We start from the raw sequence: 18,751 nt of genomic DNA, 5'->3' as shown, positions 1-18,751 counted from the left end.
ATTTAGAAATAGTGTCTCACTGAGTTGCTTAGGGCCTTGCTTTTGCTGAAACCTGGCTTTGAACTTGGGATCCTCCTGCCTCAGCCTCCTGAGCTGCTGGGATTACAGCGTGTCCAGCAGATATGCACATTTCTTAAATTTAACCTTAAAATACTGAAATTGTATAGTGGCACAGAATTTTCTGTAGAGATTAAAGATATCATATAATAGTTTCTGAGCATATAGCAAAAATTGGATAAATGGGAAATATTATTTTTTCACATAACTGTATTGTAGCAGAATATTTGTATAACAGAGAAAACTTACCTCACACAATAAAAGAAACCCAGTTAAATTTGTTCCCTCTTCTGACCTTTTCTCCCAAGCACTCATTTATTTATTATAATACTACACATTATTAAAGTGATTATCACTTAATATTCTGCATTTGTTACTTAAAAATAATATGAAAATAATTTTCTCTGCTTTTCAAAACAATTTCTAAATGCCATGCAGCAATTCATAAGAGAAATAGCAACATATAAGAGCAGCAATTCCACTGTTTTTACATAATCGTGCATTAACATTTCCGGAAAATGTTGTTGATATGAAAGTGAAAAGATGGTTTCAAAAATCTACCCAATGATGCAGAAATCAAATTAACAAATTCATTTTTCTGAAACATTCTCAGTCAAAACAGAAGTCAGAATGGCAATTATGAAGCTGAAAAGAATGAGATTGAGAACATTACATACCAAAACCTACTAATTATGACCAAATCTGAACAAAGAGGAAAATTCCTAGATCTATGAGTTATTATTATTAATAATAGGAAGATGGAAGATTATCTAATTAAGGATTTTTAAACTCTAGAAAATAACAAAATAGAAAAAAAAGGAGGAAACCAAAATACAGACAGAAAGTAATAAAGTAGGAAGCAAAAGAGAAAAACAGAATTAATAAACAAAACCAAGAACGAGTTCCTTGAAAGGACAAATAAAGATAGAAAAAAAAAATGGTGGTGTGTCTGATCAAGAAGGAAAAGCACTCGGAATGAGAAAGGGTATAAAACCACAGATATGGGAAATTTAAAATATTACAGAACTATACGATTGAAGCTCTATGTAAAAAATTTTGAAAAAATCCAATGAACTGATAGTTTTGTAGAAATATACTCACTATCATAAAAAAGAGGTAGGCTGGGCATGGTGGTGCACTCCTGCAATCCCAGCAGCTTGGGAGGTTGAGGCAGGAGGATCTCATGTTCAAAACCAGCCTCAGCAACTTAGTAAGGCCCTAAGCAGCTTAGTGAGACCCTGTCTCAAAATAAACAAATAAATAAATAGGTCCAGGGGTGTAGCTCAGTGGTAAGGCATCCCAGGGTTCAATCTCCAATACAAAACAATAAACAAAAACTAAAATCATAATCAAAAGAATCCAACAAAACAAATTGTCCTAGTCTATTTGTTCAAATATCCTTGCTTTTATGCTGATTTTTTTCTTTTTAGGGATGTTTTCTGTCTTATCATCTTTATATTCTTTATATTCACTTCATATAATGAATATTGTGTTAGTTTATGACATTCCCTTATTCAAGGTAATCCAATGGATTCCCATATGACTCAGAGTAAAGGCCAAAGTCTGAGTGAAAGGTCCATGGGAACTAGCCTCTCTTAAAAACTCTCTGATCTCATCTCCTGGCTTTCTCCTGGTTCTCTCTATCACAGTGCCTTCCCTGTGATTCCACTAAGATGCCAGGTACACTTCACCTCAAGTCCTTTCAAGTTTTAATTTCCTCTACCTGTAGCGCTTACTTTCCACATTGATCTCCTGGCACCTAGCTTTTTGAGTAAAAGTCATTCAGGTCTTTTTTCCCCAGAAAAGTCCAGTGCCAATTTATCCAATATTCAATATTAAAATAAAACATAAAAGCTGGGAACGGTGGCATACATCTGCTTGGAAGGCTGAGGCAGGAAGATCAAGAGTTCAAAGCCAGCCTCAGCAACTTAGAAAAAAGGCTCTAAGCAATTTAGCAAGACCTTGTCTCAAAGTAAAACATAAAAAAGGGGTTGGGGATATGGCTCAGTGATTAAGCACCCCTGGATTCAATCCCCAGTACCAAAAAAATAGCAAAACATAAAATATCCTTTATGATATTTGCATGTGTGCTCTGAAGGAAAAATACTAAATAAGTAAGTCCTCTGTTTGAAGCTCCATGTGCCACCCTGCCACGCTAAATTTGACAAATTGATTCTAAAATACATTTGAAGAATAAATGAGGGAGAGCAGCTAAGAAAACTTAAAAATAATAAGTAATGAAATGTTGAACTAGATAAATGGGACAAAACAAAGTTCAGAAACAAAACCATATATTTATATACATTCAGTTTATGATCAAAGTATAATTTCAAATTTTAAATGATGAGGGTAATTGCTATTGGAAAATTCTGCTTTTCAGTCAACAAAGATAGATACCCATTTAACACCAGTTTTTTAAAAGTAAGTTCTAGGGTGGGAAGGGAATGGAGGGGGCAGGGGGGTTAGCAATGATGGTGGAATGTGATGGACATCATTATCCAAAGTACATGTATGAAGACATGAATTGGTGTGAACATACTTTATATACAGAGATATGAAAAAATTGTGTTCTACATATGTAATAAGAATTGTGATGCATTCTACTGTCATGTTTTTAAAAAACAAAAGCAATTTAAAAAAGTAAGTTCTAGCTAAATAAAAATATTAATGTGAGGTAATAAAACCATAAAGGTACTAATATCAGTGTAAGTTAATTCTTTGGAATCTTGGAATAGGAAAGGTATTATTTTGCTGCTGTTGTTTTTTTATGGTGCTGGGGATCAAACCCAGGGCTTTGTACATGTGAGGCAAGCACTCTACCAATTGAGCTACATCCCCAGTCCCTGGGAAAGGTGTTTTTAACCATAACACAAAGTCCAGGAGTCTTAAAAGAAAGATGGACAACTTTAACAAGAAAAATACTTAAAACTTTGGTATGATGAAACACCATGAACAAAGTTGAAAGAGAAATGATAAAGTAAAAAATATATTTACACAAGTAGAGGGAACTGTGACCACGCACAGAGCAGGCCCAGCGGCCTGCTGAGGGGCAGAGCCGCCCACCACCCCCCGCGCCTGCCAGGTAGGTGGAACTGTGACCACCGACAGAAAAGGCCCAGTGGCCCCTGGCAGGACAGAGCTTCCAATCACTCCTGCAAGGTAGGCGGGCCTGCGACCCACTGGCAGAAGAGGAGCAGCAGCCTGCTGAGAGGCAGAGCCGCCCCCTCCCCCTGCACCGGCAAGGTAGAGGGAACTGTGACCACGCACAGAGCAGGCCCAGCGGCCTGCTGAGGGGCAGAGCCGCCCCCCAAACCCCGCGCCTGCCAGGTAGGTGGAACCGTGACCACCGACAGAAAAGGCCCAGTGGCCCGTGGCGGGACAGAACTTCCAATCACTCCTGCAAGGTAGGCGGGCCTGCGACCCACCGGCAGAAGAGGAGCAGCGGCCTGCTGAGAGGCAGAGCCGCCCCCTCCCCCTGCGCCGGCAAGGTAGAGGGAACTGTCACCACCCACAGAACAGGCCCAGCGGCCTGCTGAGGGGCAGAGCCACCCCCCACCCCCCGCGCCTGCCAGGTAGGCGGAACTGTGACCACCGACAGAAAAGGCCCAGTGGCCCGTGGAGGGGCAGAGCTTCCAATCACTCCTGCAAGGTAGGCGGGCCTGCGACCCACCGGCAGAAGAGGAGCAGCGGCCTGCTGAGAAGCAGAGCTGCCCCCTCCCCCCCGCGCCTGCAAGGTAGACGGAACTGTGACCACCATCAGAACAGGCCAGACCTGCAACCGAGAGACAGAACAGGCCCAGTGGCCTGAGGAAGGGTAGAGCCGCCCCCCCCCCCGCGCCTGCAAGGTAGGCGGACCTGCGACCCACTGGCAGTACAGCCCCAGAGGCCTGCAGAGGAGCAGTGCCGCTGCCTGCGCCTGCAAAGTAGGCAGAACTGCGACCACCGACAGAACAAGCCTAGCGGCCCGCAGAGGGACAGAGCCGCCGCCCGCGCCTGCAAGGTCGGCGGACCTGCTACCGACCGGCAGAGCAGGCCCAGCGGCCTGCCGGCGTGGTAGGCACATTGCCCCAATTGGAGGAGGGGCAGAGCCGCCACCTGCGCCCGCGAGGGAGACTTTGCAACTATACAAGACCAATATAAATATATAGGGGGAAAATTCAATAGCACAACAGTTTCACCAAGTAGAAAGGAACGCGAACAGTATGAAGAGACAAGGAAAGAAAGGACCACAAGCATTGCAGGTCAACTCAACATTAGAAGAGGTAATAGCTGCAGCAGATGGAATGTCAGATAAAGAATTCAGGATATACATGCTTCAGATGATCTGGAGTCTCAAGGAAGACATCAGACAGCAAAATCAGACAATGAAAGATCACTTCAACAATGAATTACATAAACAAATCCAAGAAGCAAAAGATCAACTATACAGGGAGATAGAGGTTATAAAAAACAAACAAACAGAAATCCTAGAAATGCAGGAAGCAATAAACCAACTTAAAAACTCAATTGAGAATACTACCAGCAGAGTAGAACACTTAGAAGACAGAACATCAGACAATGAAGATAAAGTATTTCAACTTGAAAAGAACATAGACAGCTCAGCAAGACTGTTAAGAAACCATGAGCAGAACATCCAAGAAATATGGGATAACATCAAGAGACCAAATTTAAGAGTCATTGGGATACAGGAAGGGACAGAGTTTCAAACCAAAGGAATGAGCAATCTATTCAATGAAATAATACGAGAAAACTTCCCAGACTTGAAGAATGAGACAGAACCCCAAATCCTAGAAGCCTACAGGACGCCGAATGTGCAAAATCATAAGAGACCCACACCTAGACACATTATAATGAAGATGCCCAACATACAGAATAAGGAGAGAATTTTAAAAGCTACAAGAGAAAGGAAGCAGATTACATTTAGGGGTAAGCCAATCAGGATAACAGCTGATCTTTCAACACAGACTCTGAAAGCTAGAAGATCCTGGAATAACATATTTCAAACACTGAAAGAAAATGGGTTCCAACCAAGAATTGTGTTTCCAGCGAAATTAAGCTTCAGGATGGAAGATGAAGAAAACCATCTCTTCAAAACATCCTTGGCAAAACATTACAGGAAGAGGAAATGGAAAATAACAATGAAAACCAACAGTGGGAGGTAGGACAGTAAAGGGGGGAAAATAATCAAAGAGGAAAACAAACCATGTTTAGTAACATAAATAAACAAATATGGCTGGAAGAACAACCCATATCTCAATAATAACCCTAAATGTTAATGGCTTAAACTCACCAATCAAGAGACACAGGCTAGTAGAATGGATCACAAAACAAGACCCAACAATATGCTGCCTACAGGAGACACATTTGATAGGAAAAGACATACATAGGCTGAAGGTGAAAGGTTGGGAAAAATCATATCACTCATATGGACTTCGGAAACAAGCAGGAGTATCCATACTCATATCAAATAAAGTAGATTTCAAGCCAAAGTTAATCAAAAGGGATAAAGAGGGACACTACATACTGCTCAAGGGAACCATACACCAACAAGACATAACAATCATAAATATATATGCCCCAAACAATGGTGCAGCTATGTTCATCAAACAAACTCTTCTCAAGTTCAAGAGTCTAATAGACCACCATACAATAATCATGGGAGACTTCAACACACCTCTATCACCACTGGACAGATCTTCCAAGCAAAAGTTGAATAAGGAAACTATAGAACTCAATAACACAATTAATAACCTAGACTTAATTGACATATATAGAATATACCACCCAACATCAAGCAGTTACACTTTTTTCTCAGCAGCACATGGATCCTTCTCAAAAATAGATCATATATTATGTCACAGGGAAACTCTTAGACAATATAAAGGAGTAGAGATAATACCATGCATCCTATCTGATCATAATGGAATGGAACTGAAAATCAACGATAAAAGAAGGAAGGAAAAAGAATACATCACTTGGAGAATGAACAATAGGTTACTGAATGATCAATGGGTTATAGAAGACATCAAGGAGGAAATTAAAAAATTCTTAGAGATTAATGAAAACACAGACACAACATATCGGAATCTATGGGACACATTGAAAGCAGTTCTAAGAGGAAAATTCATTGCTTGGAGTTCATTCCTTAAAAAAAGAAAAAACCAACAAATAAATGATCGCATACTTCATCTCAAAATCCTAGAAAAAGAAGAGCAAAACAACAGCAAAAGAAGTAGAAGGCAAGAAATAATTAAAATCAGAGCTGAAATCAATGAAATCGAAACAAAAGAAACAATTGAAAAAATTGACAAAACTAAAAGTTGGTTCTTTGAAAAAATAAACAAAATCGACAGACCCTTAGCCATGCTAGCGAAGAGAAGAAGAGAGAGAACTCAAATCACTAACATACGGGATGAAAGAGGCAATATCACAACAGACACTTCAGAAATACAGAAGATAATCAAAAATTATTTTGAATCCTTATACTCCAATAAATTAGAAGATAGTGAAGGCATAGATAAATTTCTTAAGTCATATGATCTGCCCAGATTGAGTCAGGAGGATATAGACAACCTAAACAGACCAATATCAATTGAGGAAATAGAAGAAACCATCAAAAGACTACCAACTAAGAAAAGCCCAGGACCGGATGGGTATACAGCAGAGTTTTACAAAACCTTTAAAGAGGAACTAATACCAATACTTTTCAAGCTACTTCAGGAAATAGAAAAAGAGGGAGAACTTCCAAATTCATTCTACGAGGCCAACATCACCCTGATACCTAAACCAGACAAAGACACTTCAAAGAAAGAAAACTACAGACCAATATCTCTAATGAACCTAGATGCAAAAATCCTCAATAAAATTCTGGCCACTCGGATACAAAAACATATCAAAAAAATTGTGCACCATGATCAAGTAGGATTCATCCCTGGGATGCAAGGCTGGTTCAATATACGGAAATCAATAAATGTTATTCACCACATCAATAGACTTAAAAATAAGAACCATATGATCATCTCGATAGATGCGGAAAAAGCATTCGACAAAGTACAGCATCCCTTTATGTTCAAAACTCTAGAAAAACTAGGGATAACAGGAACATACCTCAATATTTTAAAAGCAATCTATGCTAAGCCTCAGGCTAGCATCATTCTGAATGGAGAAAAATTGAAGGCATTCCCTCTAAAATCTGGAACAAGACAGGGATGCCCTCTCTCACCACTTCTGTTCAACATAGTTCTCGAAACACTGGCCATAGCAATTAGACAGACGAAAGAAATTAAAGGCATCAAAATAGGAAAAGAAGAACTTAAATTATCACTATTTGCAGATGACATGATTCTATACCTAGCAGACCCAAAAGGGTCTACAAAGAAACTATTAGAGCTAATAAATGAATTCAGCAAAGTGGCAGGATATAAAATCAACACGCATAAATCAAAGGCATTCCTGTATATCAGCGACAAATCCTCTGAATTGGAAATGAGGACAACCACTCCATTCACAATATCTTCAAAAAAAATAAAATACTTGGGAATCAACCTAACAAAAGAGGTGAAAGACTTATACAATGAAAACTACAGAACCCTAAAGAGAGAAATAGAAGAAGATCTTAGAAGATGGAAAAATATACCCTGTTCATGGATAGGCAGAACTAACATCATCAAAATGGCGATATTACCAAAAGTTCTCTATAGGTTTAATGCAATGCCAATCAAAATCCCAATGGCATTTCTTGTAGAAATAGAGAAAGCAATCATGAAATTCATATGGAAAAATAAAAGACCCAGAATAGCAAAAACAATGCTAAGCAGGAAGTGTGAATCAGGCGGTATAGCGATACCAGACTTCAAACTATACTACAGAGCAATAGTAACAAAAACAGCATGGTACTGGTACCAAAACAGGCAGGTGGACCAATGGTACAGAATAGAGGACACAGAAACCAATCCACAAAACTACAACTACCTTATATTTGATAAAGGGGCTAAAAGCATGCAATGGAGGAAGGATAGCATCTTCAACAAATGGTGCTGGGAAAACTGGAAATCCATATGCAACAAAATGAAACTGAATCCCTTTCTCTCGCCATGCACAAAAGTTAATTCAAAATGGATCAGGAGCTTGATATCAAATCAGAGACACGCCGTCTGATAGAAGAAAAAGTTGGCTACGATCTACATACTGTGGGGTCGGGCTCCAAATTCCTCAATAGGACACCCATAGCACAAAAGTTAATAACTAGAATCAACAAATGGGACTTACTCAAACTAAAAAGTTTTTTCTCAGCAAAAGATACAATAAGAGAGGTAAATAGAGAGCCTACATCCTGGGAACAAATCTTTACTCCTCACACTTCAGATAGAGCCCTAATATCCAGAGTATACAAAGAACTCAAAAAATTAGACAATAAGAGAACAAACAACCCAATCAACAAATGGGCCAAGGACCTGAACAGACACTTCTCAGAGGAGGACATACAATCAATCAACAAGTACATGAAAAAATGCTCACCATCTCTAGCAGTCAGAGAAATGCAAATCAAAACCACCCCAAGATACCATCTCACTCCAGTTAGATTGGCAGCCATTATGAAGTCAAACAACAACAAGTGCTGGCGAGGATGTGGGGAAAAGGGTACACTTGTACATTGCTGGTGGGACTGCAAATTGGTGCAGCCAATTTGGAAAGCAGTATGGAGATTTCTTGGAAAGCTGGGAATGGAGCCACTATTTGACCCAGCTATTCCCCTTCTCGGTCTATTCCCTAAAGACCTCAAAAGAGCATGCTACAGGGACACTGCTACATCGATGTTCATAGCAGCACAATTCACAATAGCTAGACTGTGGAACCAACCTAGATGCCCTTCAATGGATGAATGGATAAAAAAAATGTGGCATTTATACACAATGGAGTATTACTCTGCATTAAAAAATGACAAAATCATAGAATTTACAGAGAAATGGATGGCATTAGAGCAGATTATGCTAAGTGAAGCTAGCCAATCCCTAAAAAACAAATGCCAAATGTCTTCTTTGATATAAGGAGAGTAACTAAGAACAGAGTAGGGTCGAAGAGCATGAGAAGAAGATTAACATTAAACAGTGATGAGAGGTGGGAGGGAAAGGGAGAGAGAAGGGAAATTGCATGGAAATGGAAGGAGACCCTCAGAGTTATACAAAAGTACATACAAGAGGAAGTGAGGGGAAGGGGAAAAATAATACAAGGGGGACAAACGAATGTCAGTAGAGGGGGCAGAGAGTGAAGAGGGGAGGGGAGGGGAGGGGAGGGGGGATAGTAGAGGATAGGAAAGGCAGCAGAACACAACAGACACGAGTATGGCAATATGTAAATCAATGGATGTGTAACTGATGTGATTCTGCAATCTGTATATGGGGTAAAAATGGGAGCTCATAACCCACTTGAATCAAATTGTGAAATATGATATATCAAGAACTATGTAATGTTTTGAACAGCCAACAATAAAAAATTTAAAAAAATATATATTTACAGCACATTGAGAGTTACAGTCTTTACTATAAGCATTGCAGTAGGAAAAAAAAATGGGGAAAGAATAAAGATGGGCTAGATATAGATCAAGAAATACTTAGGGAACTAATGATTTCAATTCTAAAATTTCTTCTATAGAAATGCATACACATGTGCACATAAATGTATATATTGAATATTTGGGGCAATTTTGTTTGTATTAGTAAAGATTGTACATTTAGAGATTGGTTAAATTAATTATGGTATATCAATCATAAATAATAATATAGTTAGTTAAAGCAATGAGCTAGATCTATGCAAAATGAAATGAAATATGTCCCTGAAAAATTGTTCATTTAGGTGCTGGGGTTGTGGCTCAGTGGTAGAGCACTTGCCTAGCACGTGTGAGGCACTGGGCTCAATCCCTAACACCACATAAAAATAAACAAAATAAAGGTATCATGTCCATATACAACTAAAGATATTTTTTAAAAAATTGTTCATTTAAAATTATAAGTTGAAAGCAATATGTATACTATTGTTGTACGTATGTAACAGCAGGAGCCTACTAAAATATACATAGGGCTGAGACTATAGTTTAGTGGCAGAGTGTGTGCTTATTATACAAAGTCCTGGGTGCCATTCCCAGCACCAAAAATAATATACACACACACAAGAAAAAAAACACATACTCCCAGATATATAAGCATACATTTATGCACAGATGAAAGTCTAGAAGGATAAAACTCAATTTTGTAGTAATAACAATGGTGGAATACTTAATTGCAGTTACTATGTGCCAGGCATTGCTTTACATAAGATTCACAGGTTAACTCATTTAAACTACCCAATTCTGCTAGCTGGGCACAATGGCACATGCTTATATTCCCAGCAGCTCTGGAGGCTGAGGCAGGAGAATCGTGAGTTCAAAGACAGCCTCAGCAAAAGCGAGGTGCTAAGTAACTTAGTGAGACCCTGTCTCTAAATAAAATACAAAATAGGGCTGGGGACATGGCTCAGTGGCTGAGTACCTCTGAGTTCAATCTCTGGTACCCCCACCTCCGCCAAAATAAATAAATAAACTACCCAATACTGCTGATTGTATTGGGTAGTAAAGATACAGTAAAGATATAGTAAAGATTGTAACTCTGTCTATGTGCTGTAAATATATTTTTACTTTATCATTTCTCTTTCAACTATGTTCATGGTCTTTCATCATACCCAAATTTTAAGAATTTTTTCTTGTTAAAGTTGTCCATCTTTCTTTTAAGACTCCTGGACTTTGTATTATGTTTAAAAACACCTTTCCCAGGGGCTGGGGATATAGTTCAGTTGGTAGAGTGCTTGCCTTGCATGAACAAGGCACTATTTCCCACATGTTGTGGCTGAAGAGCACAGGGCAAGTTAAATGTCTAGTTAAAGGTCACACAGCCAATATGATAATCATCAGGTGCATTCCTTTGATGGAAATGCTCACAGAAGTACCGGGCTATTCCTGAACTTCCACAGAGTGACAGCTCAGATGCAAGGGTATCAGACCACATGAGTGGGGGTGAAAGGCTCCCTGGCTTAGAAGACCTAAGTGCCACACAGAAAATCAGTACCTTTTATAACAACTTATGGACATAGACTGCTCCAAGTCCCTCGAAGGGAATGCCAGTTTCATGCTACTTGGCATTCAGGGAAGTCTCTACTTATATTTTCTATCAGGTTATTTATACTTCATTCACAGACTCCTTGGTCCAATTTACTCAGTTTATCAGTAAGGGCTTACTTCTATTAAAGCAATGTTGTCCGTTATACAAGGGATGTTTCATCTTTATCAGGCTTTCAGGGAATAAACTATAAAGAACAACTTAGCATTATCTGTCAAAATTAAAAATACACTCGTCATTTGGTCCAGTAACTCCACTTCTAGGAATTTACCTTTTAGATATACCCATATGCATGCAAAATAATACAATACACACAAAAAATAACACACACTTGTTTATGCATGGAAAAAGTCTGGAAAGATAAAACTCAAATTGTAGTAATAACAGTGAATATTTACATTGCAATTATTAGGTGCTTGGCATTGTTTTAAATGATTTTCCTGTGTACAAGGTTATTCATCATAGCACTATTTATAGTGCAAAATACTGGAAACAATCCAAATAAATATTTTTATTTTAATGACAATAAAATATTTAACAAAATGACTGAAGAAGTCCTTGATGTATTGATTTAGGATGTTTAGTAAGATAGCAAGGCACTATCATTTGTACAAAATAAAAAAAGGGACAAAATTTTACATATACTCCCATTTGCTTACATGTACACAAAATGTCCTTGGACAGATAACCAAGAAAATGATAATAGTGTCAGGGAAGTCAATTAAATGGCTGGAGGGCAGTGTTGATGTAATTCTTTTTGTACTTTTTAAACTATGTGACTGTGTCACCTATTCAGAAAATTAAAAAGATTAAAATTAAAAAAAAAAAAAAACATAAGAAGAATGGCCGACCTTTGGGCACGGTAGATGTATTTTGAGTTTCCGGTCAGCCGGTACAGCAGCAGGAACACGTAGGCACTGCCAGCGACACCATGGCAAATCCCCGGTCCCTTCTTCAGCAGGCCCTTCTGCCATGTGAGCTCCCCACAACGGATACATGTGTCCAGGTACTGTGGTTTCTTGGAAACCAGATAAGCTTTGGCAAACAGATAGGCAATTCCTGTGAAAACATCAAAGACATGAGAGGTGACTTTCAGAGCTTATGCTATAGAGCAGAACTTCTCCAATATAAAAGCTTTACAAATCACCACACAGATTCTAACACAGTACGTCTGAGATACTACATCTCTCTTTCTTCTATGTTGGGGATGGAACCCAGTGTCTCAAGCATGCTAGGAAAGCGTTCTATTACTAAACTACATCCTTAACCTGAGATACTGCATTTATAACGAGCATCCTTCCAGGGACTGCACTTTGAGTAGCAAGGCTATAGAATGCTCTTTAAGGGAGTCTTCTTTTTTCCCCTTGTGGGATTTAGCTTAAGTTTTAAAAATTATATTGTAGGGTTGGTCCCTAGAGAAAGAGCAATGTTTTAATCGAAGCCAAATCAATTGATCAAATCCATAACTTAATTTACAAACGGCTTAATATTTAATGATGCATGTACTCTGATAGGCATTATGCACATCTGGCTATTTGGAAGCGCTGTTTATACAGCTTACCCATAGAAGGTCAGAATATGCAATGTTTAAGTACTTACAACAGTAAACTTTTTCTTAAGAGCAAAACTGGGAGTCTTTCCAAGAACAACAAGCTCACAAAAAACCTAAGCCAAGACTTCTACTCCAGCTGTGATCTGAGACCTTCCCAACTTCATTGTTCAAAGGAAAGAAATGTTCCTTCAAAACTTGTCAACAAAGGTAGTATCAAAGGCAGGAACAGAAACAAGAGAAGCAACAGCTATTAATAGAAATGTTATCCCCCAGGTTCCAAGTTCTGGGTGCTTATATTCAGAGAGGAGGTTAGTAATTGTGTTACTGACCATTCTTCCTTCTGCATAGCCTACCTGCACCCTAGATAAAAAGTTGGTAAGGGCCGGGGGTCTAGCTCAGTGGTAGTACTTGCTTAGCATGTCAGAGACCCTGGGTTCAACCTCCAGCAGTAGCAGCAGCAGCAGCAGCAGCAGCGCGCGCGCACACACACACACACACACACACACACACAGAAACACAATTATATTATAAAACAAGAAAAGCTAGATATCTTAACTAGCTCATCCATCAGGGTGATCTCTGCCTTTCATTTCTTTGAACAGGCTATTTTATAACTCTGTAGAGATAGAAATTACCTTGTAGAAAACTGATAGTAATGCATATAATTCCTATCCCTAGAAGCTTACATTCTGCCAGTATAAGTTGACCTGATTTCTCTCCACCTCTACAGGAAAAGCCAGTTTTCCATCTATGAAGCAAATACATTTTTGCATTCCTAATGGGCTATAAATATATCTGCTCTTTGGACTTTCCTTTCAACCAGCTGTTAATGCCTTTATGGTTCTCTCATTCATTAATGAGTTAAATGAAATGATTGATATACCGGGCTTGGTGACACACACCTGTCATCCCAGTGACTCAGGAGGCTGAGGCAGGAGGATCACAAGTTCAGGACAGCCTCAGCAACTTAGCAAGGCCCTAAGCACCTTAGCAAGACCCTGTCTTGAAATAAAAATAAAAAGGGCTGGGGATGTAGCACAATTTTGGTTAAGTGCCCCCTGGGTTCAATTCCTAGCAATATATGTTCATTTTATATTCATGTGACAGCCATTATTTTATGCTCTTAAAATGTATCCTGAAACCCTCCTTGTGATTAACACTTACATATAGCAACAGGATCTTTGCTCAATCGATGCTTTCTAGTCAACCAAGGACTGACAGGGTTTACCCACAACATTTTCCTTCAGTTTTAAGAACAAACACCTTCACAAACTAAAGGATGATTTTTAAAAGAACTGAACTTATTTAATTATTTAATTATACATTCATCCATTTGAAAGAGGTCAGTGACTATCTCTTATATGCATAGGTCTAAGCAAGGCCCCCTTCATGGGCATGCCATCTGTCTGCAATGTGGGTGTGCCCATAGGCCACACCCCTTAAAGGGTCCCATGGTGAGTTTAATGCTCTGCTGTTACTGCCTTGAAATTCTCAATAGTTTTTTTTTTTTTCCTAATAAAGAGCCTGCATTTTCATTTTGCACTGGGGTTCCACAAATTATGTAACTAATTCTGGCCCCGGATGATAGAAAATAAATGCTAAACCTGACTCCTGCCCTTCAGGAAAGCACTGTCTAAAAAAGGAGATAAAAATATGTAAACATGATTGATATGTAATAAGATATGCAGTTCACAATGCTGATGGGACATAAAATGATTAATAGTGTCAATGATACCGGAGGGATCAGAAAGATGGAAGTTTCCTGAGGGGGACCGATGGGGGAGGCCTGCAATGGAGTAAGGCTTCTAGGGCTTGTAGTATGCATAGTTAATTCCAGGCTCAAAGCAAGGCAGGGAGAGCAAGATGATAAAAGCAAAGAAGCAGAACCAGGAAGTATAAGCCACATGAAAGCCAGGGGGCAGTGTCCTAAATGACAGGCCAGTGGAGTAGAAGAATAGATTGGGCTCAGATTAAAGATGGCTTGATAAGTCCAGTTAAGCAGTTGGAACTGCATCCTGTGGGCAATACAGAACTACTGGAAGTGCTTTTATTGTGAATTGGTTGGTTTTTATTTTTGCATAATGGTCTGATCATTCTTATAGACGCAAGGTCCCTGTAGTGTTCTCAGGAAGGGCTTGCAGGGCAATGGGATGGCTCAGAGCTAATTATGCTGGCAGAAAGATAAAAATAAAGCTAACAAGAGTCACCTCACAGTTTAGATATTAATTGAGCATCTAGTATATGCCAAGCACAGGTTTTGAAAAGGCCCTACCTTCATGGCATTTACAACTTAACTGGAGGTATTAATTAGGCTATGTGTGGAAAAATAGAGGTACACACAGGAGGGCCCCTAACTCACAGTAGATGGTAGGAAAGGCCTACTAGAAAGAGTGACCCATCTAATCTGAGTACTGGGGATTGGGGAGGTATGTGTTAGGTATACCCAATGCTGTTGGTGCCCAGACCAGATCCACTTTACCTTGCTTTGCCCCGTCTCCTAGTTCTTGTGAGAACTGGCTTCTACTAAAGCTCACAGCTGCCCCCCTTCTTGGGAGATTTGCCCACAGCCAAATGGAAGGCTATGTTCTGCACCCATCCCACAACTGATTTTAATCATATAGGGGCACAAAAGGTCACCTCCATTGCCTCAAGACAAAACCAGAGTTTTGATACAATCTGTGCTTCTTAACTTCCCATGGGATCAGGGAGAAGCTAGTCTCCGGGTGGGCCCTGCCTACCCCTGGCTTTTCTCCTTTCCCCTGTCCTACTTCCCTGCTGCTTCTAGGTTCCTCCCAAGAGCAGGCTCTGCATCCAGATGTTCAGCAAAGAGCATGTAGTGAGGGGTTCCAGCCATAGCCAAACTAGGTGGTTCCCTGTAACGGGGGTGGGGGGGTGGGGGGTTCAGTATGGCCCTTTGTGATCCAGTCCTGCTCTCTTCCCCTCCTCTCCTCCACTATTTGCTTGAGGCTATTCATTTCAGTACAAACCGAACTACCCACAGCATTTCCGTGACTCTGCATGCCAGCCTTGTTCACTCTTGGAACAAGCTTCCCTTCTTTCTCGGCCTAACTTACTACAGGCATAACCTCTTCCAGGAAGCCTTTTCTGAGCCTGGAGGCAGCACCAGGAATCCCTCCCATGGCTCCCTATACAAATCTTAGCACATACAGAATAGGACTAAAATGATCTATTTCTACTTGTACTCCCCTAACAATACAAATCACCCAAGGACAGGAACTGTATCTTACTCATTTCTGGTCCCATCATCTGTGGCATGGTGTTTTGGCACATGGCAAGGGATCCATAAATGTGGGTTGACCCCATGATGCCTCATTTCTCACCCCAGCAGAGGCTGACAGAGCTGAGTCGTAGATGAGAAATGTATAAGAAAGAAGGGCTGAGACGGTGTAATTACTATACCAGGCCATTACCCCCAGACAGCTTAAGAGGTATTGATCCTGTGTTTCCAGCCAGAGGAATGAAAGGACCTGGATCACAGAATGGTACATTGAAGGAACCTTGAAAAACTTCTAAATCTATTGGCTCTTAACCTGACCTAAAGGAATCCATGATAAGGCTACTTAATCTAAAAGGAAGGGCTGGGCACCATGGAGCATGTCTGTAATGGCAGTGGCTGGGGAGACTGAGGAAGGAGGATTGTGAGTTCAAAGCCAGCCTCAGCAAATTAGTGAGGCCCCAAGCAATTTAGTAAGATCCTGTCTCAAAATAAAATACAAAATGGGCTGGGGATGTGGCTTACTGGTAAAGTGCCCCTGGATTCAATTCCTGGTTCAAAAAAGAAAGAAAGAAAGAAAAAAAAAAGAAGGAATGTTGAGTTTGATTTTTGGTAGGAACCATGTAAGTTCTTCATGGGAACACTAATTAGTGTGAATTGATCAGAAACCAAAGTCAGCAACAATTATGTCTTTGCCAAATACAACTGGGGAAAGGACCTGGTTATCACTTAATAAAGATGGTTTGAGAAACAATCTTTGTAAACATGGGATCCAGCAGAGACTTGTGACAACTGCATTTAGGGCATGTTGTTTCAACACACGGGATAATCAGCACTCAGGTCTATTCTGGGATGTGTAATGTTGCTGAGGCACTACAAAGCTTAGTGACCAGCCTGTGTTTCAAAAGCTGTGTTCTTTATTAATAAAGTCACCTACTTGGGCTTGGGGGATATACCTCAAGGGGAGAGTGCTTATCAAGCCTACATGAGGTCCTGAGTTCAATTCTCAGAATCACACACACACACACACACACATGCACGTGCATTCACACACACACACACACACATACACACACACACACGTACCTACTTTCAAAGTCACCTACCCCAGAGCCTTCATGAAATGAGTTTTTAGAAAATGCCCGCACCTGTGTTTCACTCACAGAGTACAGGAAATGCAATGTCAGTGTCACCACAGTAATGATGTAACCTGATGCAGTTGGGAGTTTATTTTAGCCTCAGCATTTGTTTTAATGATTTTGCAAATGGCTTTCGTCCTGTATTTCAGAGTCATCAAAGCTGTGAAAGGGTCATATAACCTTCCTGCAATACTTTATTGCATTTAGTGAGAAAAAACTCTATGCCGCTGTAGGTATTTATAAATGTGGGTGTTTGCAAAGCATCAGAGACATATCTCTCAGAAATGGCAAGGGTCCAAGGAGAAAAGGGGCCCATGGTGATAAAAAGATTGAGTTTCACAACTCCTTCTTAACAAATTCATTTCACAGATGAAACAGAATGACTTTTTTCAAGGTCACCTAGCTGGTTAGTGTTGGAGCTACAGTTAGAACTCAGAGTTATTAACCTGGAGTCAAGAACTATTTCTACATTGCATAAATGATAACTAGGGCTGTCACCTGTAGAGGTGAGTTGAAGGAAAGTCAATAACAAACAAAGGGAACGATAACGTAGCATTAATGAAGTTCCACCTTGTGGATTATCTCTGGCAGGTTTTTCATCACAGAATTTGCTGCTCCAAACCATCTGTGCTATTCATAAATCTACTATGAAATTTTTTCCCTCAAACAAATGAAATTATTTTTCTAGCTATTTCCTATTTGAGAATTCAGGGGGAATTGACTGTTGCCAACTTCAGCTAGACCTTGATCATCTTTGACTTGCACTTATCAGATTTCTAATCACTCTTGAGGCTGTTTGTAGAGCATCTCTTAAAAGAAAGAGCAATGCTCTGTGGGTAGGAGTGGGGATTGGCAGAAATAATGGGCCCCATTTTATTTTTGTTTTTTTCATTTGTGAACTGATTTGTTTTGGGCAGTCCAGTGAGTACAGGGATTAAATGACCTTGCATTGAAAACTATGCTTAATCTTCTCAAGATACCTAATATAAATGATAAAGGAGGATAAATAAGGTCCCCAGTGTGATGAATCCTATGCTGTCCTGCTACGGTCCATGATTTGCAGAGACAGATGGTATCTGGTACAGAAAGGATGGAATAACTGCCCTTCAAGACACCTGTATCAATTAACTGGCTCACTCACTCATTTTAGTAGATTATCTTCCCACTCTATTAAAGGCTGTTACTAGCACATTGAGTCCTTTTAAAATATTTTGTATTTAATTTGGGTCATCTCCAAAATTCAAGGATTCTGGGATGGTTGGAGGAGATCCAGAGACCATCATTGAGAATGATTAAGGGGAATGGGAAATGGAGGTATTGAGCATAACAAGAAGAAATATAATTTCCAGGGTTGTAAATAACTGTTATGCCTTTTTTCCCAAAAAGGTCACAGTGAGAAGAAATAGGCACAAATTAGAGTTGGCAGGAGTTAGCATGGACATAATGTACAATGTCCTGGTACTGATATAAGCACACACTTTGAATTTTTTTCCATAGGTAAATGTTGCAGGCAGAGGAAATATGGCAATATGTTGTGACTTATTTTTCATCAACTCAAACTATATCAAGGAAAAATGAATTACAGTTGAATTAAAGAAAGAAAATAAGGGGGGAAAGGAGG

The 18,751-nt window shown here is 39.8% G+C and overlaps 1 protein-coding gene across 1 annotated transcript in view; it reads right to left on the bottom strand.

Annotated features, from left to right (window-relative positions):
- The window catches only part of Lancl3 (LanC like family member 3), a 108,250-nt gene that overhangs the window by 3,340 nt on the left and 86,159 nt on the right, over positions 1-18,751 (bottom strand). The window contains exon 4 of the mRNA XM_027927440.2: positions 12,056-12,263. Coding sequence (XP_027783241.1) covers positions 12,056-12,263 — 208 coding nt within the window. The remainder of the gene's footprint in view (positions 1-12,055; positions 12,264-18,751) is intronic.

This window comes from Marmota flaviventris, chromosome X (assembly GCF_047511675.1).
Source record: "Marmota flaviventris isolate mMarFla1 chromosome X, mMarFla1.hap1, whole genome shotgun sequence".
Taxonomy (NCBI): domain Eukaryota; kingdom Metazoa; phylum Chordata; class Mammalia; order Rodentia; family Sciuridae; genus Marmota; species Marmota flaviventris.
This window is presented reverse-complemented; position numbering and strand designations above follow the sequence as displayed.